The sequence below is a fragment of the Monodon monoceros genome, unplaced genomic scaffold (assembly GCF_005190385.1).
Source record: "Monodon monoceros isolate NGI ecotype Baffin Bay Population unplaced genomic scaffold, NGI_Narwhal_1 Super_Scaffold_2, whole genome shotgun sequence".
NCBI classification, from domain to species: Eukaryota; Metazoa; Chordata; class Mammalia; order Artiodactyla; family Monodontidae; genus Monodon; species Monodon monoceros.
Genome location: NW_021703776.1, coordinates 36,530,424 through 36,551,491, shown reverse-complemented (window position 1 = coordinate 36,551,491; position 21,068 = coordinate 36,530,424). Strand labels below are relative to the sequence as shown.

The 21,068-nt window shown below is 35.0% G+C and overlaps 1 protein-coding gene across 3 annotated transcripts in view; it reads right to left on the bottom strand.

Moving 5' to 3' along the window:
• The window catches only part of CRPPA (CDP-L-ribitol pyrophosphorylase A), a 299,083-nt gene that overhangs the window by 185,311 nt on the left and 92,704 nt on the right, over window positions 1-21,068 (bottom strand). For all 3 annotated transcript variants that reach the window (XM_029234261.1, XM_029234263.1, XM_029234262.1), the window contains exon 5: window positions 16,299-16,344. In XM_029234261.1, coding sequence (XP_029090094.1) covers window positions 16,299-16,344 — 46 coding nt within the window. The remainder of the gene's footprint in view (window positions 1-16,298; window positions 16,345-21,068) is intronic.

Genomic DNA, 21,068 nt, shown 5'->3' with positions numbered 1-21,068 from the left:
TCAGGAAATTATATCAGGAGAATCTAACTTCAGAGAAAGGAAATTTTAAAATGCAACAATTTTGCTTCAAAACAAATAACTTTAAATATAAAAACCTTCCTAACTTTGAAATAGCCAGGCTAAAATACTTACCTTAAATCTCTATTTTCTAGAAGAAAAAGTAAAAAATAATTCACTTTACTAGGTACACACAAATTATTTTCTCTTCCATTTGAGAATATACAGATATACATACATTTACTAGTTGCCATATGGAAAGAAGTAAAAAATATTTAATTATGCACATGAAGGTGACCTATGATTAAGAGAATTATTTTGAAAGAAACATCTCAATTCATTTGCAGTATTCTGCTCAATACCATCACTAAAAATTATTTATTTAAAAGGGAAAAAAAAAAGGAATTCTTGAAAAGTGGCATTGACAGCAAAGGAACGGTTTTTAATTTTTAAGAATCCCCATATAAAAACAAAATTGAATAGCAAAATCAAAAACTCATGGACAACATTTTCAATAAACTTAGATACAAAGGTTTCATCATAACCCTCATGATGCAGCCAAATGAAAACAAACCAACAACAATGATGCAAGACCTGAAATACTGGACTCTATCTGGGAACAAGTAGAGGGATCAGTAAAACAGGGTGTCTGACAGATTGGTTAACAGAAGAACCTTAAAGTTTGCCAACAGATAGTCACTGAAAAATTAAGAAGAGCAGCCCTAACTGGAGGAGTTTTACCCACAAAAATAACTTTTTGTGTGGTTAATCCAAGAGAACTTGGTTAGGTCTGAAGGAAGAGTGTACATACTGTGAAAATTGACACACCACCTTCAGCATAGGGTCCAACTAAAAGAGAACTTGGAAGTGGAATCAAAATTACACAGGATGGGCTTCCCTGGTGGTGCAGTGGTTGAGAGTCCGCCTGCCGATGCAGGGGACACGGGTTCGTGCCCCAGTCCGGGAAGATTCCACATGCCGCGGAGCGGCTGGGCCCATGAGCCATGGTTGCTGAGCCTGCGCGTCCACAACGGGAGAGGCCACAACAGTGAGAGGCCCGCGTAACGCAAAAAAAAAAAAAAAAAAAAAGAACAGAAACAGATAACGGAATAAAAATGAGATAATCTTTAGGACTTTACGTAAGAAAAACAGAGGAACATATTTAAGTTACGCCAGGGAAAATATATGAGCCAAGGATTTTACATTCCACAAAACTAACTTTCAAGAATAAAGCACAAGCAGTTATCAACGTGAATTAAGTAAACAGTTTCCCAGGAAACTTTCCTAAGAAATGTACCAGAGCTCAAGCTTCGGATAACCAAAGTCTAGAGAGATGTGAACAAAATTATCGACGAATAGCATAAAACAGAGTTACTAGCAGAACTGCGACTAAATGAGAGCTAAAGTTAAAACAGGACAGTGTATAACAGCTATACAACCTGAAAACATACAGTGTAAACAAAAAAATGGAGTAGGAGAGTAAACGGGGACAGTATATGTAGGAAAAATTATTTAAACTTTTATGGAAATAACATTGGTTTATAGCATTAATACTGACACTTTGAGACCTAGGGTGTGCACTGTTGAATAAAACGAACAAACATTTACAAAATATTCTAATTCTATTATTCCCTGTAGCTTTGAGAACCACAATGTGCGGGAAGTAAGATACAACTTAATATTGAATTGGAAGTACCATTATGAACTTATGAAGTATTTCATCTTTATGAAACACGCACACAAAATCATTGGTAACTTTAGAGAATGATAATTCTTTTGCTTGAAAACTGATAAAGAAAAATAATCAAGCATTTATTTTTGTCTTATAAACTGTACCACTGGGTAAGTAAATAGTAGATAAGTTTATTTATGAAAATACCTCAATACCTGAAAACTAATTAATAGAATTCAAATATATATATCATGATTCTGAGCCACACACACAACCTCTTAACAATACAGGCGTTGAGTATCAATGGCTGCTATCATCACAAAATTATGTAACCAGACATTAGGTGTCTCCTAACAAAAAACTCACACCATCTCTAGTCTTGAGAAAAAAGATGAAACTAAATCTGACCAAGCTTCTAGATCCAGCTATGACTTTGTAGATGACAGAAAAACGTAAAGAACTGTACCATGCATAAATATGTACCCATCAAAATTCAAAAGAGAAGAAAAGCTACAAGTTACATGGCCTAAATTCAGCAGAAGACAAAGTGCAAGCAAAATAAAGGGATAAGGAACCTGTAGTTTGAGATTTTAAATGTCGTTTAAGAAAATTATCACAACCAAACTGCAGTGTTGAGGGATGCACATTTGAGGGATAAAGTTCAAAAGAAATATGAGGAGGAGATTGCAATAAAATCTGGTTAGCCACTACAAAATACAGGAAAGGGCTTCTGAGGTGCGTGGCAAAGTTCTCTTCATGATCTGGGTGATGTTATGCAAACGTGCATTATTCTTTAAGCTACAAATTAGTTTTAGATTTCAGCATCTGTGGGTTATTTGACAATAAAAAGTTTTACAAAATAAAAAAAAATACTGAAAGTACACTAGTCTTTTCACCTGTACTTCTATTCATTCAGAAAGTACCTTTATATATGATCAAGGGACAAAATTAGGTCTTCAGTATAGCACATAAGGATACAAAAAGGTCTGTAACATGCTATTAAAGCAATCAATAAACTTTTAAAAATTTAACTTAGAGGAAAACTACCAATAACATGAAAAAATAAGAGCAATGGTATTTATAAGGCTCTATGCTTTAAGAGCTCAAAATATCTTAGGGGGTCCTTTAAATTCTAATGAATCAATGCAATGTTACTAATAAATAGTTAGAAGATATTAGCCTCCTTTAAAGTAAAAAACAATTGAGGCCTAGAGTAACTCGGCCAAACCACTGGATTATTGCTCACTGAGTGACTGACAATTAATTATTATTCTGTGTTATAAAAAGCATATATTAAATTCTAACCAAAATCTAGCCAGCAAAATCATAATGGCCTCATTAGAGTTGATGATACAAATGACTCACCTGGGATTATACAGCTAGTAAACTCAGGAGCCAGGATTCAAACCGGGCAACCTGGTCTGGAGTGAAGGCCCTCAACAACTCCACATGCTAACAGAATCAGTAAAGAAGATAAGATACTTCCCCAATTCAGCATCTTACCCAGGAGTTTCCCCACCTTTTTTTTACTGGAGTAATACATGTCAAACGACAGTCTCACAGGTTCATGGAGTAAAGAGAATTCTCCGTAGGCTCTGGCATTCCCCTTTCTCAAACGTTAAGGGATAATAGAATGTAAGAACAAATGACATCACTCTAGGGCGAAAATGAAATCTTCTTTTGTAGCTTTTAATGAAATAACTCGCAAACTTTCAGTACTTAATTACTTTCAGTACTTAAGTACTTAATATTTCATTGATTGAAACTTCCATTTTTCCTCTGTATAACTTCTCTGAAATAGGGATGTCATCATAGAATTGCTGCCCATCAGGGCCTTATAAAGATACACTTAACCTCTATTAACATTCAGTAAAATTACCTTTTCGTGTATACGGTGGTCATTTCCATGACTGTAACATTACGGATTTGTGTAACGACCACCACAGTCATAATACAAAGCAGTTCAATCCTTCATGCCATCTTCTTGTACTCACCCCCTCCCCAGCTCCCTGGCCTAAGCAACCTCTGATCTATTCCTTGTTACTACATTTCTGTCTCTCCAAGAATATCATTGCTAGTCAACTATACTGCAACATAAAATAAATTTTTGTAATTTAAATAATAAAAAATATAAAAAGACAAAAAATAAAACAGATAACCAACAAGGACCTACTGTATAGCACATGGAACTCTGCTCAATATTCTGTAATAACCTAAATGGGAAAATAATTTGAAAAAGAATATATACATGTATATGTATAACTGAATCACTCTGCTGTACACCTGAAACTAACACAACATGGTTACTCAACTATGCTCTAAAATAAAATTAAAATTTTTTTAAATCATATAAGTGGAATCATTCAAAACATAACCTTTTGAGATCAGTTGAGATCTCAAACATTTGGAGATCATTCAGTATGATTCCTCTGAGATTAAGTTATTTTGTATATGGACAATTCATATATATTCATTTGAGTTGCATTCCATTGTATAGATGTACCAGTTCACCAATTCATCCGCTGAAGGATATGTGGATTGTTCCATGCTTCTGATGATTATGAACAGAACTGCTATAAAGAGTTACATACAGTTTCCTGTGTGAAAGTAAGTTTTCCTTTCTCTAGGGTAAATGCGTTGGAATGGGATGCTGGATCATACAGTAAATGTGTTTTTCTCGCTATAATAACTGTCAACAGCATTTCAGTGTAGCTGTACCATTTTCATTGCCACCAACAATTGTGTAACATTTCCAGTTGTGTCTTCCTTTCTTTTTCCAGTCTCATGATAGGTTTATTAGTGTTATTAATCCTTTCAGGTAACCAGCTTTAGGTTTTTTGTCTCTGACATTTTGTTTTCAACTTCATTAATTTCTGCTCTTTATCATTTCCTTGCTACTGCTTGCTTTTGGTTTGCACTGCTCCTCTATTTCTAGCTCCTTAACACAGCAACTCAGATCATTGATTCAAGACCTTTCTTCATTTCTAATATAAGCATTTAGGTACTGTTTTAGCAGCATTCTAGAAAGTGTGATGTCATTTTACTGAAGTTCAAAATATTCTAATTTATCTTGAGACTTTCTCTTGGACACAGTTGATTTAATGTTTATTTTCCAAGCTTGATGGTTTTTCTTTTACCTATTATCAATTTCTAGTTTGTTTCTATTACTGTCAGAGAAGATACTTTGCATGCTTTCAATTCCTCTAAACTTGTTAATATTTGTTTTATTACCCAGGGTACATTCTGTCTTGGAGAGTGTTCTTGGTGCACTTGAAAGGAATGTTTATTCTTCTACTGCTGGGTGGAAAGTTTTGTGTAAATCAGATCAAGTTAGTTGGTGGTACTCTTTACTCTTTCTATATCCTTGTTGATTTTCTATTGATTCCAGCAAATACTTAGAGAAACATTGCAGTTTCCAGCTATAATTGTTGATTTGTCTATTTTTCCCTTCTTGGTCAGTTCACGCTAAGTATATTTTGAAGCTCTGCAGTTAAATGGATATACATTTAGAATTATGTCTTTCTGGTGATTTTATCCTTTTATTATGTAAGGTATTTTTTATTACTTTGATATAGCCATCCAGTTTTCTTTTGGTTAATGAATACATGGTATGTGCTTTTACTTTTATTTACTTGTAACCTTTAAAACATTATGTTGGAAGTAAACTCTTGTAGGCAGCATACAGTTGGGTCGAATCTTAATATCCACCCTAAAATCTTCATATTTTAGTTGGTCTGCCGAAACCACTGACATTTAATGAAATTACTGATATATTTGGATTTAGGTCATCTATTTTATTATTTATATTTTTGTTTTCTCCCTTTGTTTTGTGTTCCTCTATTTCTCCTTTCTCTTCTGGTTTAAACTTGTTTTTAGTATTCGGTTTTATCTCTTGTGTTTCTGATCTAATCTCTTTGTATAGTTTTTTTAAGTGGTTGCTCTAGGGATTTCAATATTCGTATTTAACCTTTTAGAGTCTACATAAAATATTTTATCACAGCAAGTAAAATGTAGAAACCTAACCATGGTATTATAGGTCCCTTTACCTTACTGCTTTTATGTTGCACTTAGTTATCTACAATACTGCAGCTGTCTCATATATAGAAAAACTCATCAGAAAATATTACCTTTGCTTTCAACCTATAAATAGTTTAAAAATGTAAAAAGAATTATGTGAGTCTATTCTCTTTATTGATTCTGTTGCTCTTCCTTAATTCCTGATGTTCCTAGATTCCTTCTGGCATCATCTCCTTTGCATGAAAAGCTCTGTTGAGATATTCTTTTAGAGTACATCTTTTGGCAACAAAATTATCTTTTTTTCCCATTACCTGAAATTGTTTTTATTTTACCTTTATTCCTGAAGGGTAATTTTTCTTTTTTTTTTTTTTTTTTTTTTGCTGGATATAGAATACTGAGTTAATAATATTCGTTTTTAGCACTTTAAAAATCGTATTCTACTTTCTTCTGGTTCCCATGTTTTCTAATAAGAAATTTATATTCATTCAAATTATCATTCCTTTATAAGCAATGCATCATTTCTCTCTGGTTACTTTCAAGATTTTTGTCTTAGTTTTCAGCAGTTTGCTTATGAAGTAAGTATCTGGATGTGGATATCTTTGGGGTTATCATGGTGCAGTTAACTGAGCTTCTTGAATCTGCAGTTTTATGTCTTTTATCAAATTTGGGAAGTTTTTATTCATAGTTTCTTCAAATGTTTTTTTCTGTACTGCACTTTTTCCTCTGCTTCCAGGATTCAGATGACCTGCTGCATTCCCACAGATGCTGAGTACTGTTAATTTTTTTCCCCATTTCTTTTCATTCTGTAGTTCAGAATGAAAAACTTCCAATGATATATTTTTAACTTCAGTGGCACTCTGCCATCTCCATTCTGTTATTAAGCCCAACCAGTAAGTTTTTTATTTTGGTTATCTTCTTTTTTTCAGTTTTAAGATTTTTGTTTGGTTCTTCTTTATTTTCTCTATGCCTTCGCTGAGACTTTTCATCTTTCAAGAGCATTTTCCCTTGTTGCATTTTTATAATTAGTGCTTTAAAGTATTTTTCAGAAAATTCCAACATCTGTGCCATCTCAGCATGTGTATCTATTAATTGTCCTTTCCCATGTGAGTTTAGATTTTCCTGACTCTTTGCATGTTAACTGACCTCAGATCATATCCTGTACATTTGAGTAATATCCTCTCTCACCTCCAACCTCTCCCGGTACATTCCACTTCTTTAGTGCCTCCCTTTTCATCACTCCTACCAGAAAGCTGGGATCCTATTTATCCCATTTTGCACACATTTCCCATAATTGCACCTGCGTCCAAAGGTAAGCAACAGGAGAAATTAAGAACAGCAACAGTGGTCATCCCACCTCTTAGAATCATAGCAACTCTGATTAAGAGGAATGTTCACTTCTCTCAGAATTTTAGGCTTCTCTGGGCCCCCACTGATGCCATTGCCAATGCCACTATTGCCACATGATTGCTTGGGAATTAAAGCACTGAGAGAGAAAAGAAAAAAGGGGAGATATCTTCACTTTCTGAACATTAGGAAATTCCTTTCCGGCTTCTCTGATCAGAATTAAGGGGCTTTTCTTGGAGGTCTGTCAACTCCAATGCCCACTTCTGGACAACGGACCCAGGGCTGCATTGGACCCAGGTCAGGACATAACAGAGCCTGACATAATTCCCTGCCAGTTAGGTAGTAGTTCAAAATTGGGTCTTACTCATTAATCCACCTGTACTATTTACTTTGAAGCCTCAAACAGCTGTTCTATGTATTCTGTCCATATAGATTCATTTGCTAGGAGAAACAGAGTGGAGTGAGCTTGCTCCATCTTACCCAGAACCAGAACTCTGCCTGTGTCTTTTTACATATGAACAAGTGTGATAAAAATATATGTCTAAATAAACATAAAAGAGCTCATTTAATAAATGTTTATAAGTTTCTAAGTGAAAATAAAACATTACATTGTAGTTTAATTGCCAGCATTTTTCTTTTCTCAATGGTATAAAAATAACATTGCTTCTTACAAGCAATGGCACCTTAGAGTCAATGAAACATGGTAGAAATGGAGTACCTGGTTACATGCCTCCCATGACTCCCTAGTCACATAACAAGACCACATTGTGGTTGATAGCTGCTTATCTAACAATGTTGTCTGCCTCATGCCAAAAGAGCAGAGACCATCTAAACCTTTAAACTTCAAAAGCAAAATCACACTGTCTCTCATTTGCATATTTAATCAGGTAAGAGTTAAGAATACTCTTCAACAGAACCCTAAATCAGATGCTTAGAGACTTAGAAAGTAACATAAAAGTCTCAGCTGGTTCACTAGGTCACAGTATACTAGAGAAGACAACACTCTCAATACCGAAACCAATTAAGCATTAACTGAAGCCCATCAGGATATAAAATAGAGACAACTCAGAAGGTCAGCTGTCCTCTTGTGCAGGACCCTTCAATGCTACAGCTACATACTATTAACTCCAAGTGGAAGAAGGAGAAAAGACATGGAGGTCCTTCCAACAGAGGATGCTCCTCTGCCTCCGCTTATCTCTCTGCTCTCCCAGGAATTGACAGTAGCACAGAAGAACATTAACACAATTCCAACCATCTACCCGGGAGGTGCATCAAAGGACTCCTAGCATAGATATCCGGAATGCCCAAGTTTTCAATGTATCACAGCTTCATCTGCCAAACTCTTTTGAAATTTTCTCAAGTTTCAATCTAGTTGTAAGTACAATGGAATTCTTTAAGAGCTTTCAATCCCCCGGTTTAACATGCTTCACAACCTACAACTTAGCCACCTTTGGTTAGGATATACAGTTTAACAAAATATATTCATACATAATGTGTTTTCCTAAGTGTTTAATTTCAGTGTTATTCTAACTAAAAGTCCTATATAGGAGGCATAATGTATAATCTCAAAGTTAACAAATGATGTCAAAATCTAATTTATAATATACTCATCTTTTAGAAATTCCTCTAATTGTCCTTGAATATTAGAACTCTTGGTATACATAAAGTATCCGGTCTTACTTGAAGGGTTAGAAAACAGATGCAATTTGGAATCTTCATTTAACTTCACAAAACAGTAATATGTAAAATCCCTAACATGCACAGCTTCCTCTTTACCGTGTGATAAACCCACTGACACATTAACAAGGAGCAAGGAATACCTAGACATAAGCTTCCGTCAATTAATCATGAGTAAGGACACATGAGTGCTCAGGATGGCATCTGTATTTTACAAAAAATTTTCAAACTCAGTAGTGAAGAGAGAAGTAAACGTAAATACTAGATTAGTTCTAGAAGCAAGTAGGCAAAAAATCCAAAAGTCAGTTTTCCATTTTCTTAGAAACATCTAACACGATGAATTCCATCAGGCCTTCATCCACTATACTGACCTCTTGAGCCAAAATTTTTGTGTTCATAGGTAAGTAAGAAACAGCTATATCAAATCCGGAAATAGTCATTTCCAAAAGATGTCAAGTCCTAATCCATTCAAAGTGGGGGCAGTCATCTTCTATTCTCCTGTTCAGTTCACTGAATCAAAAGCCAATCTTAGAGTCTATTTTCTGTCTCACATGAACAATTTTAAAGGAGTCAAACAGAATCACCACTGTTGAGCACTGAAATCCCCATCTCAGTTTCATCTGTAGTAAGATGCCGAAGGTTTCTCTGAACACCTATCTAAAGGAAGCTCTTAGAACAGTAAGGGCAGCAGGCCATCAAGCAAAGAGAAGCAGTCAACAAGCCATGACTACAGGACAAGTGGACAACAGGGATAGAGATTTGAGAAAGAAATACAGACCCACATTAAAAGGTCAAAGTGGTCTTTGTAAATTGGCTTCCTTCTCAACTGTACATATTTTACCTGGAGGACATCGGGAAGGCAGATTTTTTTTTTAAGATGTTTTATATCAGATCTTAACCACATTTTTAAATGAGTCACTGAATACCAAATGAAGTTTCCTACCTTGCAACTGAAAATAAGAAGCAGACATGTGACATCTTGTCTCCTGCACGTGTTTTTACGTGTAAGGATATTACTGTTTTCCAAGAAAACGATGCAAAACTTTTCTTTTCTTTTCAAAGTATATATTCTTTCTTAGTTAAGAGAAGTAAATTTGAAGGAAACGCAATTTTCTAAGGCTAGTGACTCATCAGGATATTTATAAAATGTATTGTATTATTACTTAAAGCATAAGTGTCATGTTTGCATTTTTGTTGTTTTTTCCTACCTACATCAGAGTTAAGCCTAACTGGCTGGCTTTTGTCTGTTATTAAGTCTTATTTAACTAGTTACTTAATACCTCACTGTGACCTTAGAAGTTTCTGAACATGACAGATTTACTTGCTTATGCTTGAATTAGCATCTCACTAATGACAAATTAAGGAAATTATAAAGCTAAACAAAAAAGTGAACTCCACTTTCTCTAATCTTGACCCAAATATTTAACTTTCTAATTTACATTTTTTTTTCCAGTAAGAGTCCAAGGAAAACAAATTGCTATTAAATCATATTGCAGCCTTCCTGTTCTCACTAATTAAAGCTTGATGCAAATGTCGATACAGAGTCACGTAAGATACAATGGCAGGACTATTCAAGAGAGTGAAGAACAAAAAGTGTAGTATTTACAAACAAGTTATGGTATTAATGTGAAAATTTGGAAAATGAAGTATCATCGTCAATAGCCAGACACATCAAAAAATTACAGTTTCCATGTAAATCTTAGCTTTGCATTGTCCAAAAAGCATGGTTGAAAATAAAATGGCATCATCACTGGCTATTTAGCAAGAAAAACCTGATGAGTTTTTCTCATCAGAAAAGAAAAACCTAGACTTCTACAGATGTAGAAAACTGATTTAAAGTTTCTCATCTTTTCAATTTAAGAAGATCTGAAAAGGCTATGCACTTAAAATGCCATGATTTTAAGTGAAGATATTAAAGGATCACTAAAAACCAAAGGCATTAGTTTCTCCATATGCATAAAATACACACTATAACACCATGAATCTTCCTAAACCTCAGGAACACTGAATCAGTTTCATCCACATGTGATTTGATTTTATTCCTTTCAGTCAGAGACAACTGAAAAGTATATTCAGCTACTTTCAATGGATAAGCAGAAAAGAATTCAATTGCTTGCCTACTGATTTAATTCCTTTAAAAAATTGTATGAAACATAAAAAAACAGGCAAATGGGGATTTATAGCTTGACTGTGCATAAATACTTGACACTGAAAGAAATCACCTGTATCAATGATGTTGAAAATAAAAATCTATTTTATAGATTTTTTTTTATAGAATAAAGTCTAAAGTTCTGAACCAATAGGCGATGTGGTATTTCCAAAAAATCAATTTCCTTTAAAATAAAGTTCTTAGCAAATGGAAAACATTACATAATGACTGGGGAAAGACATGAATTTCTATATGAACATTAATATTAACTATTTTAAGTAATATTAATTAAAGCCAGTTAAAAATGAAATGATTATCAATGCTACCTATTTTTTCCATTTTTATATGACTACCATGAGGCTTTTTTTTTTTTTACAGTACTAGCCTACTTGGGTTTGTACAATCATAACCAGGAGAGAACAAAATACAATTATTTTTAAAACACTCCAGCCAGAAAATTAAAAATATTAAAATATGTGATCAAAGATGCTGGTAGAAAATAAATGCAATGTTTTATTTAGAAATCCCTTAGGGGATTTCCATCTTAGGAAATTTTAGCATACAGTATTGATCCTTTTGCCATGATATGGTCAGCATAGTAAATCAAGTGTTTGGGACTGTTTGCATGGTACATGTCAATCTAGATAAAGTATGTTACTGTTGTAACCATTTTAATAGTTTGCGTAGGTCTGAGCCCACGGAGCAGGCTTGGGTGGGCTCAACCAGCTTATGTGACAAAAGTACAGTATCTCTTTGTTAAGTGGCTCTTCACAAACCTGTCAGTCAACCCAGAGTCTTGCTGCACCAATTAACCACACTACTCCCTAGAAAAGTTTATGTTTTAAATTTCACACACCGAAGCCTAAAAGAGTTATACATTAAAGAACAAGGACCGAACCCAATTCTCTACCTCAGAAAAAGGAGTATTAAAAATGCTTTGTTTTACATAAGAGTAAATTTGTGATTCACTGTACATTTTTCAAAGTTGTGTGTGTGAAAGACTGTAAAAGAAATCTGAGAGTACTACTTATATACATGTTTCCTATTATTGAACAGTTCACTATAAATGGAAATCCACGTAAATATACTGACAATAAAATAAATTAAGCTTAAAAATAAAACTTATCTAACAACATAAAATAAAAGTCAGATTTTGAGACTTGCTATAAACCATAATTTGAGGATTTTAGCATCAAAAGCTTGCCTGAAGTTAGTTACATCAAAATTCCCCTACTGAAGAGACGGACTTGAACATAAATTAAGAAGGACCAAAATATACATGCTGTTCCAGTGACAAGTCAATCTGGGAATACGAAAAGCTCTTACAAGTTTTGACATTTATCCTAGAAATATTTTATAGTTTGAAAAACACTTAGTAAACAAGAAAATAGTTACATCAGAATATAATACGTTGGCCAGCAATAATTGGTATTGAAGTAAAAAAAGCAGCACAGGAAAGACAACTTACAGAATACTAAGCACTCATATCACAGAGAAAAAAAGTTCCATTCTAGAAGAGGAAAAACTGTTATGGCTCAGTGATGAATGTTAAACTACCAGAATTTAAAAATGAAAGAAACAGTACCCAAACCATCATTTTGAAACTATTATTCTGATTTTGAATTTTAATTTTTATTCTTTCTCTAGTCTTGTCTAGAAATCTGCAGTTTCAATATTATCTGCTTTTCCCACACTCCCACACTCTCTAGAATACTACTGTGTGCTTAGCACAGCACTAGAAGATAACATCTGCAGCATCAATTGTGTGATCATTCTTCCCAGCTGAAGACACGGTTTTAACCCAACAGAACCTGAACTGGGCAGGCTGGATTTTATAAGCCATTTGCTGTACCCACCAAAGAGAGAGATCGGATCCAGTATCCACTTTAGTGGTCAATGTGAGTAGGGACATGACTCAGAAGTGCAAAGTGGCCACGTCCCAGAATAGAGTCAGGCTTAAGGTGAAGGGACAAGGGGATTAAATTGTGGATCCTGCTCTTACTGTGTGACCTAGAGGAAAGTACCTAATCTCACTAAGTTTCAGTTTTCCCACTTGCAAAATTCAGAGCAGTAATATCTATGTTAACAGCATTATACAGAACAAATGAAATAACATATAAAGTACCTGGCATGAGTGCCATGTGCTCCAAGTCCTGGTTTTAAACCTTGACGAAAGTGCATACATTCAAATATTATATCATCTCTATTTTAAGAAAGAAAAAAGATAGATATATACACTGGAGCTCAATATGCATGTGCTGGAGGCAGGTAGAGAGGTAAGGTGGGAGGGAAAGACCATCTATTCCCATAATTTATGTTCCTTAGATTCTAAAGAAAAAATACCAATACATTTGGTTCAACTCAATGTCAGAGGATAGAAAAAAGAATAGACGTTCTTTCCACCTTCACTGAATCAAATCTAAAAGAGGGTCACACCAAGTTACAGTCAATGCTGAAATCCAAAAAGTTCTTAAACGTTTTTAAAATTGTTTTCATATATAAATTGGATGACAAACACATAGCACAGGGAGATCAGCTCGGTGCTTTGTGGCCACCTAGAGGAGTGGGACAGGGAAGGTGGGAGGCAGGGAGACGCAAGAGGGAAGAGATATGGGGATATATGTATATGTATAGCTGATTCACTTTGGTATAAAGCAGAAACTAACACACCATTGTAAAGCAATTATACTCCAATAAAGATGTTAAAAAAAAAAATTTGATGGCAAAATGAGTCCTAAGCTTGAACTGGCTAGGGGCTTTATAGTCATTCTAAATATTGAGCATAAATATTCATGTACTGTAAGTTTCATTATGTGGTAAGGTCCCAAATCCCACTGGTAATGTGAATATAATGTATGACAGACAGCAGTAGCTTCTGAAAATACATAGTAATCAAAATGCCTAAACACATGTAGCCCAAGAATTTCAGAGAAGGGAATCTGAATAATCTCTGCTTAAGGAAAAAAGGGAGAACAGCTATATAAAGAGGTAAACTGACTAAGGTAGAAAAATTTATAATTAAGAATTAATTTTCTATCCTTCTTAGATTAGTATCTGCTTAGGACCCTTGAATATCCTATAATACAGAAACAACCACACTACTTACATCATTGAGTTCTTGGAGAAGCAAGAGATAATCTATATAAAATGCTTTAAACAATGCCTGGCACAAAGTAAGTACCCAGTGAATGCTGTGTCATACAAGTGCCTAGAAAAATACTTTGAACATTTACATGGAAAACGCAAACAGGTGAGTAGATAGCTCAGACAGGTAGCCTGCTATATACCATACTCTATTTTAGAATTTTATTTTTAAAAATCTAAGAGTTTCCCTTTTCCTATGCCCGGAATTGTTTCTACTATGAGGCCTCAGAGACAGTATTAGTTCAAGTCATGGAGGCAGGTAGCAACCCCAGCTGAGCCAACAAACATTTGAAACTGACAGCGTGGAAAGACGTGAAGCTCTAAATACAATAAAAGATATTATTTAGGAAAAAACATCAACTATTAAAGACTGGAGAGTAGCCTAGAAGAATGCTTCTGGAAATTAATGTACAAACTAATGAGCCAGAGTTTTCGTTAAAACGCAGATTCTGACTTAACGTGTCAGGGCCAGACATTCTGCGTTCAAGTTCTCTGGTAATCACAACACTACTGGTCCAGAAACCCAAACAGAGTAGGAAGGCACCACAGCAGTGGTCCTCAAAGGGTATGAGCAACATCAGAATCTCTTGGGAAGTTAATAGAAATGCAAATCTGAAAGAACATAAGGAGACTCTTCTCTAAATCAGCTGTTTACATCCAGACCGATTACTTTCCCTAAGAATCAAAGTAGAATACTTTTTAAATACCTGACAAGTAGCATACTAGCACGTTACCTAAACAAAACAATCTCTCTGCAAACAATTTCTAAAACTAAAGCCCCCTGCAATTATACTTAAAATGTAGGCTTTTACATCATAAGAAGCCTGTTCTTGATAATACATAGGCAAAGTACTGATATATGTAGCATCCTCACTTGAACTACCTGCCAACTTTTCACAAAATGGCTCACTTCCATTTTACCTAGGTCATGGAGATATCAGTTTATAAAGAAACCAGACTGAGTTTTCAATTTCCTTGTGCTGAGAATATAGCCAACTACAACATGGTTTAGGCAACTTCTCCAGAGTAATGTTTATACATAGCCTGGCTCATATGTAAATATATGTCAACATTTTGATTTATAGCTATAGATGATCTGTTTACATACACAGATACACATATTAAAGTAAATTAATGTACTTTAACAAATACAGAATGTTATGAACAGAGAAAAGATTTCAGTTTTCTGAACGTGAAGCCAATTGATTGTTAAATAGGCTTTCCATAAAATAAAATAAAAACTGTTGCCCCCACAATTCCCATTCAGTATTTCTTTCAACTTCAATCAACATCTGAATTTACAAGGTCACGTCTCAGTCGCTATCTTGAGTACATCGTTCTGTCCTTAACATATTTTTGAAGGAGTAAATTACAAATGGATTGTAAAGCACCACACTTGCTTAGGCATTGGGGGTGGACCCCTCTGATTTTGGCTAGGACCATGTATACATACAACAGTGGTGATGTCAGGAGACATTTGATGGTCAGAGCAGGGGAGGGGAGGGAGGGAAGAGTGCTTCTGGTATCTAGTGAGTAGAGGCCAGGCAACTTTTAGGGTGCACAAAACAGTCCCCAGAGCAAAGAATTACCTGGCCTAAGATGCCAATAGTGCCAAGGTTAAGAAACTGTGATTTGAACTGTGGAGGTTGCAAAAGTACAGAATGAATGTCCCTTGTGCATCATCATTACATTTCTAGCACGGTGTCAAGCACAGTAATAAATATTTGTTGATTATGAAATAAAGTACTTCTGTGTAGCTGAGATCTTAGAGTCAGAGATGAAAAGAATGAGAAAGGGGTTATTACATATATAATATCTAAAATTACAAAACAAAATTGCAGTCATTGTCAGAACTAAAAGGAATTAAAAATCATTCAGCCCAATTTCTCTATTTCAGAAAATTTTTTTTCTCATGCAAAAGATGCTGTCTAATGTACTGATATGGCAGTGTTGGGAGGGGGCAGACAGTCCTCTGAATAAATAAAAACAAAATATAATATATTTATAAATTAAAATATCAGTTTTCACTTCTAATAGTGTCAATGTCACCTACGTTTCTCAAATTAATAAAGTATTTCCTTTATAAAAGCTAAAACCAATGTTACATAAATCATAAGTGATACTTCAAAGCAGGAAACAAAATAAATGTAATTATTTTGCAAAAAAACAACTCACAGACCTCCGTGGCCTACAGCATTTATACTTCTGAGAATTCTGGGCTTTAAAATGTCATGAGAAATTCTCAACTGGCTTACATTTTTGAAACATAGGAACTGACAGTCGTAAGGCCAAACATACCCTTAATAATCGATTCAGCTGCATACAGATCTCGTTTGTAGGTCACCTAGAGGACAGATAAACTTCATTAGACTTAACAGAGTAGGAAGGAATGTGAAAGCAATAAAATTATGCCCCCAAGGAAATTCTTGATTTTGGAGAAACTATAAACACATAATACTGACAATTTTTAAATTACAACACATCAGTTTATTCAGAAAAAATATATATTGTTTCTACAAATGGTTGAAGATTTGTTTTTAAATCTTTAAGTAAATTGAGACGTTATGTGGCAGTGGTTACCAGTCTTATTAATATAAGTATTATATCAAAGAAAATGTGGTAGCATTTAAATAAAAGTATTAGAATTATTGTTTAATAGTAGGTTTTATGTTGGAAGGAAAGAAGGAAAAGTATATATTAAAAAAATTACCAAATTGCATTTTCAGTTGAAATGAGATACTTCTGAAAGACCAATTCACATTGAGGGTCTTCATTCTGAATTGAGTTTATCTGTATACTTCCAGATAAGGTTCACCTTTTTAAGATTTTTATTAATACATAACTGATAGAAAGAGCCTGGAGGGTACCACCATGTGTATAAGAACAATCATGATCTTTGCTTAAGAACATACAGCCTCCTTGCAATAACCTATTCCTTGTAATATACCCTGCATGGTCCTACAGCAGACAGTTCCCAGAGCACATCCAGTGAGCTCAGGTACAGAACATGCCAAGTGCATGGCACTGCAGAATCACTTTTCCTACATCACAGAACTGAAGAACGTAGTAAATAATCAAATATGTTAATAAGTGCTATAAGGTCTTAGGAGCTTATCATTCACGTGTTCAGATGATTATGATGCAAATGGTCTAAAAACTCACTTTGAGAAATACTCACTAATTAATACCCTTCCATGTCTATAATTTGGACTATTTTCCTCGAGATTATATCCTAACTAAACTTGTACAGAAACTTTGTTCAGGTAAGTGGCTCAGGGCACTTCTACCCAAAATAGGTTTCCCTGCTATGCCTGTATCCTGGCAGGTAACCCTGGTCTAAAACTATACCTTACAATCCAGAACTAATGTAGCAGCTAACCTGTAAGACAGATGGAAATTTCCTCAAGCACTCAACCAATCTATTAAAATCAAATATGACATTGTTAAATTATGTCTAAAACAAGCACATGTGAACCAAAACTAGTACTATAGTTACTGACCCAAAATGCAGTTCTCTAATCTGGGGAAAAAAATAGAAAACAGACACTTAAAGCTTCAGACTATGCATTTTACCAAATTAAAGAATGTATTGATCCCATTCACTCATTCAATAAATATTTATCAAATAACTACCATGTTGTACATCCTGTTCTAAGGGCTGGAATAGAGCAATGAAAACAGTGAGCAAAACTCAACCTGTAGAAACAACTTTTTAGAGGACAAATTTCTTTTATAAGAATTGAATAAAACACATTTGTTTCGGGCTTCCCTGGTAGCACAGTGGTTGGGAATCTGCCTGCCAATGGGAATCCACCTGCCAATGCAGGGGACACGGTTTTGAGCCCTGGTCTGGGAAGTTCCCACATGCTGCGGGGCAACTAAGTCTGCAAGTCACAAGTACCGAAGCCCGTGCTCCGCAAAAAGAGAAGCCACTGCAATGAGAAGCCCAAGCACCGCAAGGAAGAGTAGCCCCCGCTCTCGGCAACTGGAGAAAGCCCACGCACAGCAACGAAGACCCAAAGCAGCCATAAATAAATAAATATTTATTTATTTTACCAAATAAAGACAAGACAAGGCTGCGGAGCTCGAGCTCAAGACAGACAAGAAGCAGAGACCCTCAAGGCCTAGAGCAGAGCCACATGGGGGCTTCGGGGGCAATAGAAAAGGCTGGAAAATCGGGGCTCCCACAACACAAACCCACACACGCACCTGTGGTAGAGGCCTCCAGTCATGTCAGTTACATCCACTCTTTCTTTTAAATGCCTCTGAACACCTTCTAACCCCCGGCCTTCGGACAGGCAATGGGGACACAGCTACCTCTCGTGGTATTAAATATTAATATTAAATATTTAAATATTAAAAAAACACATTTGTTTCCATGAAAACCCAAAGTTAACTAGCTATCTGAAATCATCACTCAGTATTTGCAATTTAAGTGAGAAAAGCCTTTTTTTCCTATAACTGTCTGCTATGTAAGGTAAACTCAAATCAGAAATTAACAGGAAGATGCCTAATTACGATAGCTGATTTTTTATTCCTTCCTGCTTTCTTTGAGAGATAAAACCGCATTCCAAATTTAAATAGAATAATTGTGAAAGTACCTTATTCTTTTTTCCAAATAAATCTATCTTAACAATGGGTTTTTTTTAATGAAAAAAACTTGGTCTCAAATACTAAAATGATTTTTCTAGCATATTTGCAAGACAATATTTTTGCATTGGAATCAGTCTTATGAATAAAATACATGCATTATTACCTAAAGGTCCTTTCTACACTAATATTAAATAAGTAATTGTATAAACAAGAAAGACATCAAAATTTGAATTGTGACCTCTGCAGTGAAAGCGCAGAGTCCCAACCACTGGACCTCCAGGGAATTCCCCTAAAATTCATCTTTTTGCCTACATTTTCTTGTTGGCTGTGGATACATACTATACACAGATTAAAGTTTTTGATGTTTATTTAATATTTTCTACATAAAGCCTTATTGAAAACCTCAACTATACTTCTCAACAAACACTGATTTAAGGAAAATAAACTACAAAATATTTCTGACAAAGTACTGTGTTGAAAAACAGCCTTCTGTTTTTCTAAATAAAACAGCTGCCAAATTTCAAAGGGAAGAGTACTGAAAATGTTTTAATTCTGAATTGATGACTCTTTCTATCAAGTTTTTACAGTAATATGGAGTGTCCTTTCCTTATTTTTAATTTTATGAAAAGTTTAGTAATCAGTTTTGAGATTGATTTTCTTCTGTAAGCACGATCTGCAGGTTTTCTTTGACCTTGCATAATACCTCAGTATGGAAAACAGTTACTTAAAAAAAAAAAAAAAAAAATCAGCCCTAGTGATAGAAGAGCCTCAATCCTCTGATTCACTGGACTGTGCTCCTTAGAGCTCAGGGGCCACCGGAAGACCAGTGTGGAAGCTCTGCGCAGCTGACGCTCAGAGCCCCACATCTACTACTCACCTAGTTTAGCTCAGTTTTTGCCTGTTTTGTTTCACTGTGCTTCTGTGCAATATTTCATCTAAGTATTTAGCTTTAAAAATATTTATGTTCAGTGGAAGAGAAACCTGAAACTGAGAGCCACAGAGATAGCTGCCTTTAACTCCTAGGCCAGAGCACTCTCAGCTACCTCAAGGTGCGTTCCACAGACACTATGGTACCTGCTTTGTCTTGCTCTGTGTTGACAATATGGTAAATTAAAGAGACTTCTCAGAGCCAAGTCCACTTGGCCACCATCTTACATAAATCAGACTACACTTAATGTTCTTCCATCTTTCACCTCATAAGAAAATGAGTATGTACTCCAATAATTAGAATAAAGCCAGAAAATCTTAAATTTCGAAGACAGATACAAATTTAGATTTGGATGGGGATATTATATTGATTTCCATTTCATCAATTATGTCTATCTAGAAAATGTTCTTTCCTCTAGACTGGATAACTAGATGAAAACCTCTGAAAAGACACAATTTCACCACACTGTATTTTTGAGGTTAAAAAGAAAAAAGTGAGACTTTTTGTTTTTAACAAAGATGCTAGAACACTTGAATCTAAAACAAGTAATTCCCATCAAAAGAAACCCTCAAAAGTCAGTCATTCCAATAATGTTGTGATGACACATCAATGTCTTCTAAAGAAGCATTTTCAGACAATGGAATACAGTTAAATTTCTTCAATAACTTATTATGAATCTTTTATGCCTTGAAGACAGTTTTAACACTTAGAAACAAGAAGTTTGTTCAATTAGGTCTGTGTAGTATAGTAAGTGACCAACTCTTTATATTGGGACAAAAATATGGTACAACTATAAATTAAAGGAATGGAGACTAAATGTAGTCTCCTCTTATATAGACTAGATGAAATTTCTCTAAAATAAAGGTATGTTCAGTAAGGGCTGGCTAGGCACAACCACTCAGGCAGAGCTTAAGAGCCAACCTCTATTATCAGGAGTCGGTCCTGTATTCTTCTGTGGTTGGTCGCTCTTAGGGAGGGTAAAAGGAGGGAGAAGAAGGGGGATTTGCTCATTCACAAGGATGTCCTCTACCCTGCATGGTGATCTGAAAAAACTGATGTTTCCTCTAAACCCAGAGGAGCTACTGCAGGAAGGTTGGCCTCAACTGTAAATGCTGACTTTTTGCATTTACTTCTATTTTTTTAAAAAAGTATGTAAAATATAAAATAATAGTCCTCCTGGGATTTCTAGCAGCAGATGAAATAACAGTCCTACATGTGGTCATGAGAAATTTCTAGTCATTCTTCCCAGCACCAGGGGTGAACTCCCTCACTTTCTGAGGGGTAGGGGAAGGTGTCCTGGCTCTGTATTTCAGAATCCTCCTTTGCCTTATTGTTTTGCGGTAGTGAAAATTCTCTTGAAATATGCACTCTCTTAACTGCCAATTATGCCAGTTTTAGCATAATTGTACTAAATCTTCTTTCAACTCTGAGTTGTAAAAAGTTGTAGCATTGTTGGAATTAGTATTGAATTAAAACACTTATTTCAATGTGCAGATTCCATTGCTTTGGTTTAAACAGCAATGGTAATACTCTTTATCCATGCAAAA